General features: G+C 35.9%; 1 protein-coding gene across 12 annotated transcripts in view; it reads left to right on the top strand.

Moving 5' to 3' along the window:
• Slc4a10 (solute carrier family 4 member 10) overlaps window positions 1-15,651 on the top strand; it is a 446,328-nt gene that overhangs the window by 304,791 nt on the left and 125,886 nt on the right. For all 12 annotated transcript variants that reach the window (XM_070021992.1, XM_070021977.1, XM_070022002.1 and 9 more), the window contains one exon: window positions 1,308-1,454. In XM_070021992.1, coding sequence (XP_069878093.1) covers window positions 1,308-1,454 — 147 coding nt within the window. The remainder of the gene's footprint in view (window positions 1-1,307; window positions 1,455-15,651) is intronic.

Here is a 15,651-nt window from a genome sequence, read left to right as displayed (position 1 = left end):
CTGTGGAGAAATAATTTTCTAGAGAAATCTTAGAGTATTTAGGGAAATACAATTTGTGTCCTCTAGGTTAAAGATTAATCAGTGAATTAAAGCAAGGGATTGATATAGATAAGTTTATATTTGTTCAAACATATATCAAGGCTCAGGACAGATAAAAGACAAGATTAGAATTAGAAAGAAACAAAGCAAGAATGACATTGCCCCATTTGTTAGGAAATGGAAAGACTTGGAAAAAATTATATTCAGTGAAGTAAGCCAGGCCCAAAGAAACATAGGTCCCATGGTTTCCCTTATTTGCAATAACTAGTATATGTCTGAGACAAGCAGAAAAGGTCAGATAAGTTGATGTTAGGGAAATGAACCCCAAGATAAGTATTCAAATGTTTTTTCTTTCATGCGATTGTTTCTAACGTATTTATAAGATGATTTCTTTGTTGCTTGTATGTCTCTCCCCCCATGGTATAACCCTTATTTTCACTGTGTTTGATGTTGGTATAATTTGGGGGGGGAGGAAAAAACAAATTGTTTAAATAGGGATACAGATGGACCCATTGTAACAATGAGATGTACAAGACATTGGCCTGGGAGGGGGGTGGGGTGGACAGGCGGGGAAGGGGAAACAAAGGAAGAGACAACAATACTTGATAAGAAATGTATTCATTACCTTGCCCATGTAATTGTAACCCTTCTGTATGGTATTTTCACAATAAGAAAGAAAAGAAAGAAAGAAGGAAAGAAAAGAAAGAAATGAAAGAAAGGAAAGAAAGAAAGAAAGAAAAAGAAAGAAAAGAAAGAAAGAAAAAAGAAACACAGCAAACCAAAATAAAACACCAAGGAAGGTGTTCTAGCTTATAGTGAGGCATGATGAGTGGCTGAATAAAATGGGGGTATTGAAGAGGAATATTTTTTCAAAAAATTGTGAAGACATGAACTATACAACTTGTGGGTGGAGATGGGAGGAAGGGCCTGGGAGAGAGTGAGGGAACAGATGACATTGTATGAAAGGAAAGGTCATGGAATTGTAATCCCTTTGTACATAACCTCTATGATAACAATAATCAAATTAATAAAAACATGAAGACATTTAAAAAGTCAACGATAGTTGCAACATATATAGCAAAATAATTACAGTTATAAATGTTTGTGATAGAACTAACGAGATAAAATGCTAAAACACAATGCCAGTTGTATATTTCATACACATAAAAAACATTTTGCTGCATTGGGTTGAATTCAATTTCCATTAATGTGTAAATTATCATCTTCAATGATTAGAGTTTAATTTGTGCATTTATTTCCCAATGAAGGTCATCGAACACTATTTATTGGAGTTCATGTGCCTCTGGGAGGAAGAAAAAGCCATCGACGTCACAGGCATCGTGGTCATAAACACAGAAAGAGGGACAGAGAGAGAGATTCAGGATTGGAGGATGGAAGAGAGTCACCTTCTTTTGGTAAGCATTATTCTCATAATGATATTTATGTTTATAACAATATACTAGCTTCTAGAATCCATGCTTAGTGATAACACGTCATTCTTGTAAAGTGGTTTATATTTTCATAAGACTATTTTTATAAGAAGAGGAAATGGAATTCTTTTTTTTTTTTTTGTCAGTCATGGGGTCTGAAATCTGGGCCTGGGCGCTGTCCCTCAGCTCTTCAACTCAAGGCTAGTGCTCTACCACTTGAGTCACAGAACCACTACTGGCTTTTTCTGCTTATGTGGTGCTGAGGAATCGAACCCAGGGCCTCATGCATGCAAGGCAAGCACTCTACCACTGAGACACCTTCCCAGCCCGGAAGTAGAATTCTTGATCAATTGTTGTTGCTCTAAGTTGTTTAAAAAATCAAGGAGAAATTGTGTTTGTTAAGTTTCCATTGGCACTATTGCTGATTCTGCCCGAATTTCACTTGCAGCAATGTTCTACTGTTTTGAGTATTTTTCCCTGGAAAGTACATGCGGAATACTAGAACATATATTTTATAATTAAAAAAACCCCAAGTGCCACAAGAGCATAACCAAGAGTAGGGCTTCCAATTCTTACCGTTTTAATCCTTTAGGTTTTTCTTTTACTGTACATGCTTGTATACCATTCACAGTCTTTCCAACCCTCATCACTAATTCACTCACCCAATTCTTGACTTCTGGTTTCTCACCTTCATGCTTTCTTGTGCACTTATTTGACAGCTATACTTTTTTATACATATTTTTTTATCTTTCATTCGGATTTCCTTTCCTTATGTGGCTTACGTCATGTAATTTCAGTAACACTTTGCTAGAATAATACTTTCTACTTTAATTTGTTAATACCTTCACTCCATTTTAAAAACTTTACTTTTATGTGTGCGGAGGTTGTTATCGTTGTCCATTTTCTTCCTGCCGCCTTCTGTGGGCATCTTGTCCTGCAGAGTCATACAGAAGGGAAGACCGTAACCATTATAAATTCACAACCCCACTGAGGCTGCAGCGCTTCCAATCTATTTTACTGCATATATTTGGTTTTCTAAATCACTATTTTTTTCACCTTTCTTCTCCACTGTCCTAAATCTACTTATTTTCACCATAATTTAGCAGACTATCTGCATTTGCACTGGCTTTTACTCCTTACCACAGAGCGTGGGGTCACTAACCAGTGTGCTTTCCACAACCTTAGCTCTTTGCTGCTATTCTCATTGGGTTGGCATCCAACACCATCTAAGATTACAACAATCCTCCCCCCCCCCACAAAACCAAACCAAACCAAACCACTGTCTCTTGTGAGCCCTCATGTCATTTCTCCTCAAGAAATGATTATAACATGTCTCCATGCCGTGTCATTATTCCTCCTTTTCAGGTCTCTGTCAGGACCAACAGATTCCTTTTTAAGACGACACTTGGCTATAGTATTTCAACATATGAAGAGTGAAAAAATGGATTTTTTTCTCCAATGTTGGCCACTTAGTGGTCATTTGTCAGTTCAAATCCTCACCCTGGATTAAGGCTTGTGTGAATTGTGGGTTTGTGCTGCATTGAGGAATGCTTGTCTGTTGACAACCAGAGTTGCCTGGCTACCATGTGGTTGGGGTTTCCTGTGACCCTCTTTTCTATTTTAAATAGTTTCTCAGGCTTTTTCAAACCCACACTCCTCTTATTCATTCCAAAATGAAGTAAGTTACCTGCATATAAAACTTCAATGTAGCATTTTGCTGTAAAACTCCGTATTGTTTTATGTAATACCTGCTTTTATTGTTACAAAGAAGTCCTTGTCTCCATTGTTTTTATGTTTTATGTTTACATCTTTTAAGCTTGAATTCTTACAGACATTTTTGTATGTATCTTTAATTAGGAGAATTTGCTGAGATATATGAAAGGTGTATTTACAAACCTTCCTACTGTGCATACTGTTGATATTTTTTTCCATTTAGGGAACATTTTCTTTTTATATTTGATCCTATCCCATTTGCTCTGATGTCTTCATTGTGCATATTAATTATCCACATATTGCATTTTAAGTGTCTGCAGCTTGTTTTTCCTCTGTAAACTTTTCTCTCATATTTCCATTTGACTACCTATAGTATTCATTTTATTGCTTCTGCAACCACTTTTAATTTTGCTGCTAATTTTTTCTTTTCTTGCATTTTTCTTATTATTCATGTATTTTCTTTCTCTGTGCACCTGTCCATTCCTAATTACCTTTTGTGATTCTATATTTTATAGTCTAAAAAAGATCCCCAGATATTTCTTGACATAGTCTATTTATCCTGAAGTAATTTTTTAGAACTATCAATATAATTTTTGATCTCTACTGATTTGTACCTCATTTGCAGAGTCCCAGTTTTTCTTTTTGTTCATGTTTAAGCCAGACAAGGTATATACTAGCTATCGTTCTTCAACCTATGTAAGCAGGCTGCTACAATATGCTTCTTATCTCTATTACTGAGTTAGAACTTTAAACTTCTCATATAACACGTAACTTCTGCCACAGGTACAACAGTTAGTGGGGGTAGTATGAAAAGAAATATACTTAGCATTCTACTCCAGCATGATACAATTGTTTTGTTCAGTGAGTCAGTGGGAATGGGTTGAGGATGTATTATTTTATTGTTTTCAATGTTGCCTGTGTCTTGAATTTTGAGAGTATAATAGAAATTTCATGTAGTTTTCATACTCAAGCTTTGTTGATAGTCAGTAGAGTCATCCTCTTACACTCTGGGAAAGGATATCTGTTGGACTAAGCTTTAAATACTTTTATTACTATTCTTCAGTCAGTTCTGTTGCCTAAATAATCAGTTACTGAGATACTTGCTGAAACTGAAGCCATGGTCTAAACATCATCCCAGTTGATCTGGGATTTGCTATTCTGCACAGTAAGGAAATACGTGATTCTTCTACTGAAGCCTTCAAGAGAAATTTCTGCTTACTTAAAAATATTTATTTTACTTGGAAAGATTCTTTCTCCCCCAAATCTTTTGAACATAGCACTGCAGGTGACTCATAACTTGTCAGAATTTAATTTTCAAAGAGATACAGAGGAGGAAATGAGAGAACATCAGGCCCCTCGATTTTGAGAACCTGAGGTTTTATGTTATAAATCAGAGTATGAGCAATTAGTGAACCAGAGCAATTAGTGCCCACGGTAGCAGCAGACATCAGTTTTTTATCTTATTTCATTGACTTACTTATTACTTGTATTGGAATTTGAACCCAGGGCTTTCAGCTTGCTTGTCTTGCTGGCTCAGCTGTCATTCTGTCACTTGTGCCATGCCTTCAGACCAGCTTGTTGCTGGTCATTTTGAAGATGGAATCTCATGGATTTTCCCACCTTGAACAGTGACCCTTGAGATATCAGACTCCTGAGTAGCTAAGATTACAGACATGAGCCATAGGAGCCATGTACATTTTGGTCCTATTGAAGTTTTGTCATTCTAATCTGTGAGCAATAACAGTACACCCTATTTAGTTATATTATATGACCCAGTCATGGAATGCAGTACTGTTAGAAACATGGCTGTCTGAATGCTTCATCCAAGTAAAAGAAAAGGCCAAAAAGAAAGCCCACAGATTATGCTTATTTCATAGACATGCAATGCTTCATTGCAATGCATCACTTGCAGTAGTTAGAATGTGATGCAAATCTGGTTGTGGAAGAATGATGATGCTGTCATCATGATTATACAAAGACCTTTAGATGCCCACAAATAAGTTTATTTTACTTATGGTAATATAAATACAATAATTTGCATTTAAGAATAAATAGTGATTAGTTCGTTATTGTGCTCTAAACAAACCCCCAACAGCAGAAAATTTGTAAAATTTTACATTGTGCTATTTTCAATGCTATTTTTTTACTCATTTTGTATTATGTGAAATTGTATTTTCAACTGGGAACATGAATGAGCTATTTTAAAATGATCGGTTTGAGCCGGGAGCTGGTGTCTCACACCTCTAATCCTAGCTGCGCAGGAGGCAGAGATCTGAAGATCATGGTTCAAAGCCACCCTGGGCAGGAAAATCTGTGAGACTCTTATCTCCAATAAACCACTAGAAAACCAGAAGTGGTGCTGTGGCTCAAGTGGCAGAGTGCTTGCCTTGAGCTGAAGAGCTCAGGGACAGCACCCAAGCTGTTCAAGCGCCATGGCTGACAAAAATAAATATATAAATACATAAATACATAATAAATGATCAGTTTGAATCATGATCTTTAAGTCAGTAAAATTATAAAAGATGATGATAGAAATTCAGAACACATTAATGTTAATTTTTCCCTTAGCCTCCCAAAGAACATAACAGACAAGATGTGAGGATTATACAAATCCTGTTAGTTCACTAATACAAAGTGAACTAATCAATAAGTAATATAAATAAAGCTGTGTTGAAAATAGGGCATGCAAAGGTGCTATATAAATTAGCCTCTCTGTGCTCAAAGTTAGTGCTCTATCACTTGAACCATAGTCGTTTATTGGAGATAGTCTCACAGACTTTCCTACCTGGGGTGGCTTTGAATCACGATCTTCAGAGCTCTGCCTCAATTATTTCTATTTTAAGAGTGAAAAGTTAGAGACAGAAAAACATGTCATTGAACAGTTTATCCCACTTTAATAACTTATTTCCTATGGCATTTCTGCTATCATGTGTCTTAGAGAAGACTTTTCATACAGTAGAAGTGTGAGAATATTATTTTTCTGAGTTGTTTTGTGACTATTATCTTCAAAGTTGGTAGCGAATAATCTTTCTTTCTTTAATTAATTATTTTTTTTGGGGGGGGTCGTTTGTGGGGCTTGAACTCTGGGCTTGGGCACTATCCCTCAGCTCTTCAGCTCAAGACCAGAGCTCTACCACTTGAGCCACAGCAGCACTTTCAGTTTTCTGAGTGGTTTATTGGCGATAAAAGTCTCACAGACTTTCCTGCCTGGTCTGGCTTTGAACTGCTATCCTCAGATCTCAGCCTCCTGAGTAGCTAGGATTACAGGCGTGAGCCACTGATACCTGGCTATTCTTGATTTATAAGGGGAAACACCACCAAATCCTAAATTCAAGGCTCATCAAGATAGCAATTGAGCTTTGGAGGGCAGGTGCATGGTATTGTAGATCAATGGTAACAGTGATATGAAAAATTGCTTCAGAGATGGGAGGAACATACAGCCACATTGAGTCATGTCTACTATAAGATGTGGCCTCTGACCAGTGCCTCAAAAGCCAGAGTAGGTTGTGTCATGTGACACAAAATAACTGAGTCTGCTGACAATAAGTCCAAGATTCCTTCTTATAACTATAAAATTACAGTTGGTGTGATTTAAATGATTGTGCAAAATATTGCTTTTTTCAAGAGGATCCAGACACAGACATAGCACACCAATTCAAAACATAACCTAGGCTATCATTCAGGTAGTGTAGTTTTAGAATGAGACAGTACAAGTTTATTTCAGAAAATCTAGACTAGGAATATAGTTAAACCACTGATTTAAGTTAATTTGATGATTTTTGGCAATTGTCACTCTCATTTCAAAACTATATCCATACTCCATATAATGAATATGCTCTTACTTTTGAAGAGGCAGTTCATTGTAAGACTTAGTTGTTTGTTCAATTATTATTTGTTTTATGTAGACTGAAAATTGCTTTAAGTATTTGGTAATAATACTGTCTCATTACTACTAACATTCTATAAAATGTCTTAATAATACCTAAAACAAATATGCTATATGAATGTAGTTTCCTTTTCTACTTTCATATATATTGAGCACATGTAATAATGTACAAGATAGACCATTGCATATTGACACTTAACGTTTAACATTAACAATTGCCATTGAAACCTGAACAATATAACATTTAAAATTTAACATAAAAATAGATATCTAATATTTTAAGCTTGCTCATTATTTTCTTTGTGTTTGCTGCTAATTAATATCAGTACCCTTTTGAGTAGGTTATTGTGATCTATAGAGGAGATAATATATGTAATCATAAAAGAAACAATATATTGCAAAAATCTATTTCATTTTTGTTTCTCTTTTAACAATCTCACTATAGTTAACAGCTATTTAAAATCATTAATGAATCTAAGAGAACTATGGACATTTACTAGGTTCTTCCAATTCTTATACTGAATGAATACTTGTGAGACTTGATTAATCATAAAATAACACTCTTTATGCCTGTACTCTTCCTTTGTATTTATTCATGGAACAATATCTTTTCTGTACCGGAATGAAAACTGTGGTGAATTACCAAACTTTTCTAGTCTGCCTTAGATAACCCAAGTCTTTTGATCAGGAATAAGAGTCTCTAGTCTCATGTAATAATGGACACATTGGACAGGGGCTGTCTCCAAGGCTTTTTCCTGTTCTCTTGTCCAGGCCTGTGGCAGGTAATAGATAGTCTATAGTTGAAGAAAGAGAAGTCTCTTTTTAATTTTTCCTACATTGAACAAAGTCTTACTACAAGATACTTCATTATCTTCTCAACTGTACTTTCTGATTCCTGCAGATTTGGAGCATAGGAAATGAGTAGATCTAATGGGAATGAAGCTGGAAGGTTTTTTTTTTTTTTACTGTGGTGCTGCTTTTGTAATCTGATGCCACACTTTCTAACCCTATCAAGATTTTGAGTTTTCTCATTTTTTCTTGCAGAATCTCTCACTAGCACCCTCTTTTGCTTTATTATGCATTAAAAATCATCTAGACATTTAGCTACAGTGGCAGATCTCTGATGAATTTTTCCCATTTCTCTGTGTCAGACTCTTAGTTGGATTCAAATAACCCTTCCTTCCCTCCTTCCTTCCTTCTTTCCTTCCTTCCTTCCTTCCTTCCTTCCTTCCTTCCTTCCTTCCTTCCTTCTTTCCTTCTTTACTTTGTTTTCCCTCTCCCATATATGAAATACCCAACCACAATCATCACCCTAATAAATTCATGGATTGAAGATCATATAAAGCAAGACTCATAACTCAGTACCTAGGTAGACTTCATGTTTTGCAGTCCATTTCAGAAGAGTAAATACTCTTCTGAAACTCACTCCTGAGGCTCCTGAGGCACAGCTACACACCTCTTCTGTTTCCCTGTTTCACTAGAAAATGTGTCTACTCTTTCCTTTTTGTGGCCCTTTTTGTTGTCTCAGTGTGGATAATGGATTAGAGTTAGGAACACAGTTGCTAAGTTGAACATAATATATAGTCTTATACCCCTTTTGGAGAGAAATACCTATTAAGTCTTGGTACTTTTGGTGAAAATTCATCTTTATGAATTTATTACCCTGTAACAGAATCATTACTTAACATTAATAGTGAACCTATTATTTTGATTATATAAATGAACTGAAATATAGAATTCAATGAACAGATTGTGTGTGACATACAAGTAATATGAACAAGATTTTAAAGTTCAACTAAAAATGGAAAATATTGTTAAGCTTCAAGGAGACCGGAGACATGAATTTGAAACAGAACCACCAAAGTTGTCATCATTCCATTATTTCACAAGATAGATAATCTGAATGCTAATTATCTGAAATATAAAAAGGATAAAGAAGGAAAGTACCAGTAATTGAGAAATACATAATTATAAACATTTTTATAAATTTCTTTTTTAAGCTTAATGTGAGAATGTATAGGAAGATCTGTATACCTCATATTAGGAAAATCACATATTAAAATAGAAGAACCTCAATTCTCTCTTATCATCAACTTGTTGTAGCAACATAAAAAATTATCAATATATTTTGACTGATGTCCAGAAAGTACCTAAAATAGAGAAATTCTGGACAAGATTTGTTATAAGGAGAAAATTTTTACTGATTATTAGGAACATTTGATACAAGACCCTGGTTACTTAGTATATGAGTAATTAAAGAGATGTTTAATAACATAGCTAATGCTGTACTGATGTATAATTTCTATGGAACATGTTCATTTCCAGTTATGACTCTACTGTTAGAGTTCTTCAAATAGTACACTTATTTAAATTTGATTTTCACTGCTAATCACTTATTGAAAAGTCTATAGTTTGTTCATTTACAAGTATAAAAACAATATATATTCCTTGGAGTTAAAGTATTATTTAAAATTAGGCCAGTGTAATCCTCTTGCTTTTACTTAAATCTCAAATTGACAACTTTACAGCATCTGATATGATTAGTTTCTTATTGTTTTAAATCTACATTGTTATCTACTCTGCTTATCAGATGTAAGCTACGTGAGGGAAGGGATTTTTCTTTTAATCTGTTTTTTTTTGACTGTTTCAAACAATACCTGGCTGGAGGAAAGTAGTCACTAAATGTTTTTATTTGTTTTTGTTGGTTGTGGAGTTTGAACTCAGGGACTGGGCACTGTCCCTGAGCTTTTTTTTGCTCTATTACTTCAAGCCACAGCTCCACTTCCAGTTTTTAGGTGTTTAATTGGAAAAATAGTCTCACAGCCTTTCTTTCTGGGCTGTCTTGGAACCATGATCTTCAGACTCAGCCTTCTGAGTAGCTAGGATTACAGCTGCCAGCCATTAGCACCCACCTAAATACTTAAAATTGACCTTTCTTCTCCCAGATATTAAACCTGATTATTCAACCATGTTGAAACTTCTCTCTCTGTCTTCAGATTTTGAGTCATCATTCATTGTAATCTAATGCTCACTTTAGTTAAATGACATGCGTGTTTCCATTTTTGACTTTGTCATCTTTTCTAGAATCCATTCTCAAATATCTAAATGCATGATGCAATTGTTTCTAACATATTTATAAGATGATTTCTATGTTGCTTTGTATGTCCCTCTCCACCGTATAACCCATGCTTTCACTGTATTTAATGTTAGTATAATTTGTGGAGGGGAAGGGAAAAAACAAATCGTTTAACTAGAGATACAGGTGGACCCATTGCAACAATGAGATGTACAAGTCGTTATGTCGAAAAACAAACTTTACAACTTTGGTGGAGGGTGGGGGGAGGGGGGAGTATGGGAAGGGATGGGAAGGGGAAACAAAGAGGAGGCAACAATGCTTGATAGGAAATGTACTCGTTATCTTGCCCATGTAATTGTAACTCCTCTGTACGGTATTCTCACAAAAAAAAAAAAAAAAGATTTTTTTTTGTTTTATTTTTCACTACTATAGCTAACTAACACTATTTTTTTTGGGGGGGGGGGGAGTCCAGTCGTGGGGCCTGAACTCTGGTCCTGGGCGCTGTCCCTCAGCTCTTCAGCTCAAGACTAGCGCTTTACCACTTGAGCCACAGCACCACTTCCAGCTTTTTTCTTTTTTGCTTATGTGGCGCTGAGGAATCAAACCCAGGGCCTCAGGCATGCAAGGCAAGTGCTCTACCACTGAGCCCCTATCCAGCCCCCTAACACTATTTCTTACACAATGACATTCCTGTATATTAAGACAAAATTTTTAATCATCAGGTTAGTATCAGTTTTCTAGAATGCTGTTGTGGTCAGTCTTACAAAGAAAAGTTATTAGCTGTGTTTACTTGGAACTTCTAGATACTTCTCAAGTACATTAGATTCGTTACCAAGTACTGTAACCATTATTGATTCACATGTTCAAGGTAAGACTGAGAATTTTGAGCCAGTTTACTTTCTACTTTAAAACAGAGTTCTTAGAAAGAGGCTAGTAGTAAGCACTTTCATAATATGAGTGAAACTTGGGTTCAATTTCCACCATGAGGAAGTGGCATTGTACCTCAAGTGGTAGAGCACTAGCCTTGAGTTGAAGAGCTGAGAGACAGTGTTCAGGCCCAGAGTTCAAGCCCCACAACCGACCAAAAACAAAACCAAAAAAATCAAGAATTTCCAACATGAACAAAAAGGCAACAAACAAAACAACCAAAACCCTGCCAATAAACGTGTTGGCTTGTATACATTTATTCTACTACCTTATCCAGAAAGCAATGCTTAAAGTAAATGTAACAGGATAAAAAAAGTCTTAGTATACAACAAATATCACAGCTATAAGTTAATATTTGTACAGAGTTTTTATTCTTTAAGTAGGTAAATATTTATAAAGTTTTCTCTATATGCTGAGGATATAGCAATGGAAAAGGCAAATAAAGTCCCTGGCTTTGTAAGTCTTACACTCTAAGAAGATAAGATAGACATCAAATCAATCATTGTATGATAAATTGATTATAGTTGAGGTAAGTATAGCAAAGAGAAATGTAAGGTGCTGAGTTAGGAAACAGGAGCTTAACAAATGTTTGCAAATGAATGTATATGTATGTGAGTGTGCATTTTTGCAAAGAGGATTAAATATTATTGCCAAGATATATTACATTTAAATAGAGACTAGAAAGATATAGAGGAAAATGAGAGAAAACTATATACACACAAACCCTATTTGTTATGAGAAAGAGCATATTATTAAGAATCTTAAAGAGGGCTCAGTAGGAGAGTACTGCCTTGCATGCTGAAGGCCCAGAAGTCTATCCTCTGAAAAGGATTGTAAAGATAATCTCAATTGCTGTTCCTTGTGAATGACTTGGATTTCCTAATCTTGTTTTCCTGTCACATACTCTACTACATATACAGCATCTCTTGGCTCTGTATCTTCTTCTGTGGGACATGGGGGTTGGGGAACCAATGTAGATTGTGTTGCAATATAAGGAACGCAAAAGTATCTGGATCATGTAACATCAAGGGAAAAAGTGTCAGATGACTGAGCTAACGAGGCAGGTAGAAGTTACAGTCCCAATACAAATTTTTCCTTGTTGGGGCTGGGAAGGTGGCTCAGTAGTAGAGCGCTTGCCTTGCATGCTCGAGGTCCTGGGTTCGATTCCTCAGCACCACATAAGCAAAAAGATAAAAGCCGGAAGTGGTGCTGTGGCTCAAGTGGTAGAGCGCTAGCCTTGAGCTGAAGAGCCGAGGGACAGCACCCAGGCCCAGAGTTCAGGCCCCACGACCGGACCCCCCCCCCAAAAAAAAGAAAAGAAAACAAATTTTTCCTTGTACATAAATTTAAGTAAATTGTATAATCTGTTATTAAATTATTATTATTATTCTGTGTGTATTTTTCATCTTTGCCTCCTAGGAAGCTAAATATTAGAATAGAATAAGCTTAATAACTGGTATATAAAGTAAATGAATTGTTTACTGTATTTCATTTTTAAACTGTATTTTTATTATCTTTAAATAGTTGTACAAAGGGCTTTCAACATGTCAATTTATCAGTACAGTGAGTCTTAATCCATTTCACCCCTTCCATCATTCTCCCCCCTCCTCCTCTATCCCAACTGCACCCATCCCTTCAAGTTTTCTAGTTTTATTTCTAGTATTATTATGACTCTGTTTTATTATGACTATATATTCTATAGTGTTATGACTCTATACCTTTGTTTCTATCCATTGCTCTCTATTATTTTTTCTTTTGTATAGAAAAGTATGAATTTTGTATTTTGATCTTGTGATCATCTAATCTTTAAAAAATATAAATAAAAACAATATTCCTCAAATTCTTTTAATTCTCAGAAGGTGATAGAAGAAATAATACATAAAAGCAGGAATACTTAGAAGCAGAAAAACAGTAAAAGTATTTATGAAGGCAGTTTTCTGAAACAAGGTTGTACCACATAACCAGGGCCTAGAACCCAAGACACTATATCTCAGGCTGTCCTCAAATTTCTTTTCTCCCTGCTCCACTTTCAAGATGCTGGAATCACAAGCATATTTCACTATACCCAGATTTCAAAAGAGTTTAAACTTCAACAAAAACCCTTATTTGAATGGGGTGGGGTGGGGTCAAGAGGAAGAAGTAGATGAATGAAAAGGGAAAGAGGGGGAGAATGCAGTGGAGAATTCAGTGTGTATCCTACCAAATTAAAAAGAGTAAGAGAAGGGGGAGGGGGAGGGGAGGGATGGGTGAGATTGTTGAAAGGGGTGCCATTGGTCAAGATGAATTGTATTCATAAACTGTTAAATGGCAACTCCTTTATACAATGACTTAAAGATAAAAATTAAATTATTCAATGTTAAAAAGCTTTGAATACAAGAGATTTTTTCTTTTACTTTTTGTTTTTATTATTATTATAAATGTGATATACAGAGGGGTTACAATTATGTAAGTCAAATAAAGAGTACAATTCTTTTTGAACAATGTCATCTCTTCCTTCGCTGTATGCCAGTTTTTCTCTCCTGTCCTTACCCACAAGTTGTATAGTTCATTTTCAACATAGTGTCTAGAGAGTTCCACTGCTGCTTTTGTTTACCCTTTGCCCCTCCATTTATGTGCACAAAGAATGTGCACAGAATGTGCAATCAGAATGATCACAAGATGGGTTGGGAGACAGTTTTCTATAGATCACATATATTCCTGACTATCTTGTGAGCAGAGGCAACTGGCTGCCTCTGTGCCTGGCCCTTTTCAAGCATGTTTGTATGCTAGGCAGACTAAGAAGAAAGATCCATTCTGGATCAAATGGCAGGTTTGCCTCCTGTCCAGTGTAACTGAGATAATGTCTCCCTACAGTGCAAAGTCAGGGAGGGTTGTTTCTTTGTGAATGACTTGAGTTTACTAAGCTTGTTCTTCTGTAACTCTTCTTACTATTTACATGACATCTCCTGGCTTTTAATATGTCCTTCTGTGGGATTTGAGGCCTGGAGAACCCATGCAGATGATGATATTTTGGGCACTACTGTTGCTGTGAGCAACAAGCTTCTGTTTTGTCTCTGAACCAAAAGCCTTGTCATTTTTCCAGCAGCCATAAAATTAAAATGGTAAATATGGACACCCTTCACAATTTTCTGATACAGATTCTGATATTTTATGCCACTAAACAAATAAAACATTACTGACGGTTTTCACGTGCTTAGTAATGATCCATCTTTTGTCTCTGGTAAAGTGTTACTTGTAAATTATTGACCAATTTTAATTGACTTGCTTGTGTTTTACTGTTCTATCTTGAGAGGTCTCTATATATTCTGGACTTTGTTAAATGTAAAATTTACAAATATTTTTTTCTCCCTCCTCTGCAGGTTCTTTTTATATTCTGTGTGTGTGTGTGTGTGTGTGTGTGAGAGAGAGAGAGAGAGGGGGGGAGAGGGAGAGAGGAGAGAGAGAGAGAGAGAGAGAGAGAGAGAGAGAGAGAGAGAGAGAGAGAGAAGAGAGTGAGTCATGGGGCCTGAACTCGGCCTGGGCCTTGTCCCTCAGCTCTTCAGCTCAAGGATAGCACTCTACCACTTGAGCCACAGCGCCACTTCTGGCTTTTTCTGCTTATGTGGTGCTAAGAAATCGAACCCAGGGCCTCATGCATGCTAGAAAAGCACGCTACCACTGAGCCACCTTCCCAGCCTCTTTTTATCTTCCTTTTAACAGTGTCTTCACTGAAGAAAAAATTAGAATTTTGATTAATGTCAACTTCCCATTTTCTTCTGCTATGGTTTATACATTTGGTATCAAGTTGAAGAGCTCTTTGCCTAAAGGTCAAAAAAATTTTTGCTTTTGTGTTCTTCTGAAAGTTTTATAATTTAATATTTTATATTAAGCGTGATGGTCTATTATAAGTTGATTTTGGTTTAAGACGTGAACTTTAGTACAAAGTTTTCTTTTTAAAATGTGAATATCTAATTGTTCTGACACCATTTGTTGAAAAGACACATCAGAAAGACACAAGTAAGGAATATTTTCCATTAAAGTGTCTTTGCATGTTTAAAATGTCAATTATCAACCAGGCATTGGTGTTTCATGCTTGTAATCGTAAGCCTGCAGTTTGAAGCCAATCCAGGCAAGAAAATCTTTGAGTCTCTTATTTCTAATCACCAAAAATCCAGAAATGAAGTAGCTCAAGTGATAAAGCACTGGCCTTGAGCAAAAAGGCTCAGGAACAGTGTTCAGACTCTGAATTCAAGCATGATGACTTGCACACACAAAAAAGTCAATGGCCCCTATCTATTTGGACTATTTTACTGTACTCTCTAGTTGGATCATATCTGGATCATCAATCTAGATACATGTCTTAACTAGTTCATTGTATTGTAACAAAGTACCATAGACTTAATGGCTCATAAACAACAGAAATTCGTTTCTCACAGTTCTAGGGACTGAAAGTCTGAGATTAGGGAACCTGCTTTATTTCTGGTTATTTTAGAAATGGAGTCTAGTGAACTTTTATGTCTGGGCTGGCCTTGAACTATGATGTTTCCATATCTCAGCTTCTTGAATAAACTAGGATTATAGATATGAGCCACTAACATCTG

The sequence above is a fragment of the Dipodomys merriami genome, unplaced genomic scaffold, assembly GCF_024711535.1.
Source record: "Dipodomys merriami isolate MVZ:Mamm:240054 unplaced genomic scaffold, mDipMer1.0.p SCAF_1, whole genome shotgun sequence".
Lineage (NCBI taxonomy): Eukaryota > Metazoa > Chordata > Mammalia > Rodentia > Heteromyidae > Dipodomys > Dipodomys merriami.
The sequence above is the reverse complement of the archived record's forward strand: the minus strand, read 5'-3'. Positions and strand labels throughout refer to the sequence as shown.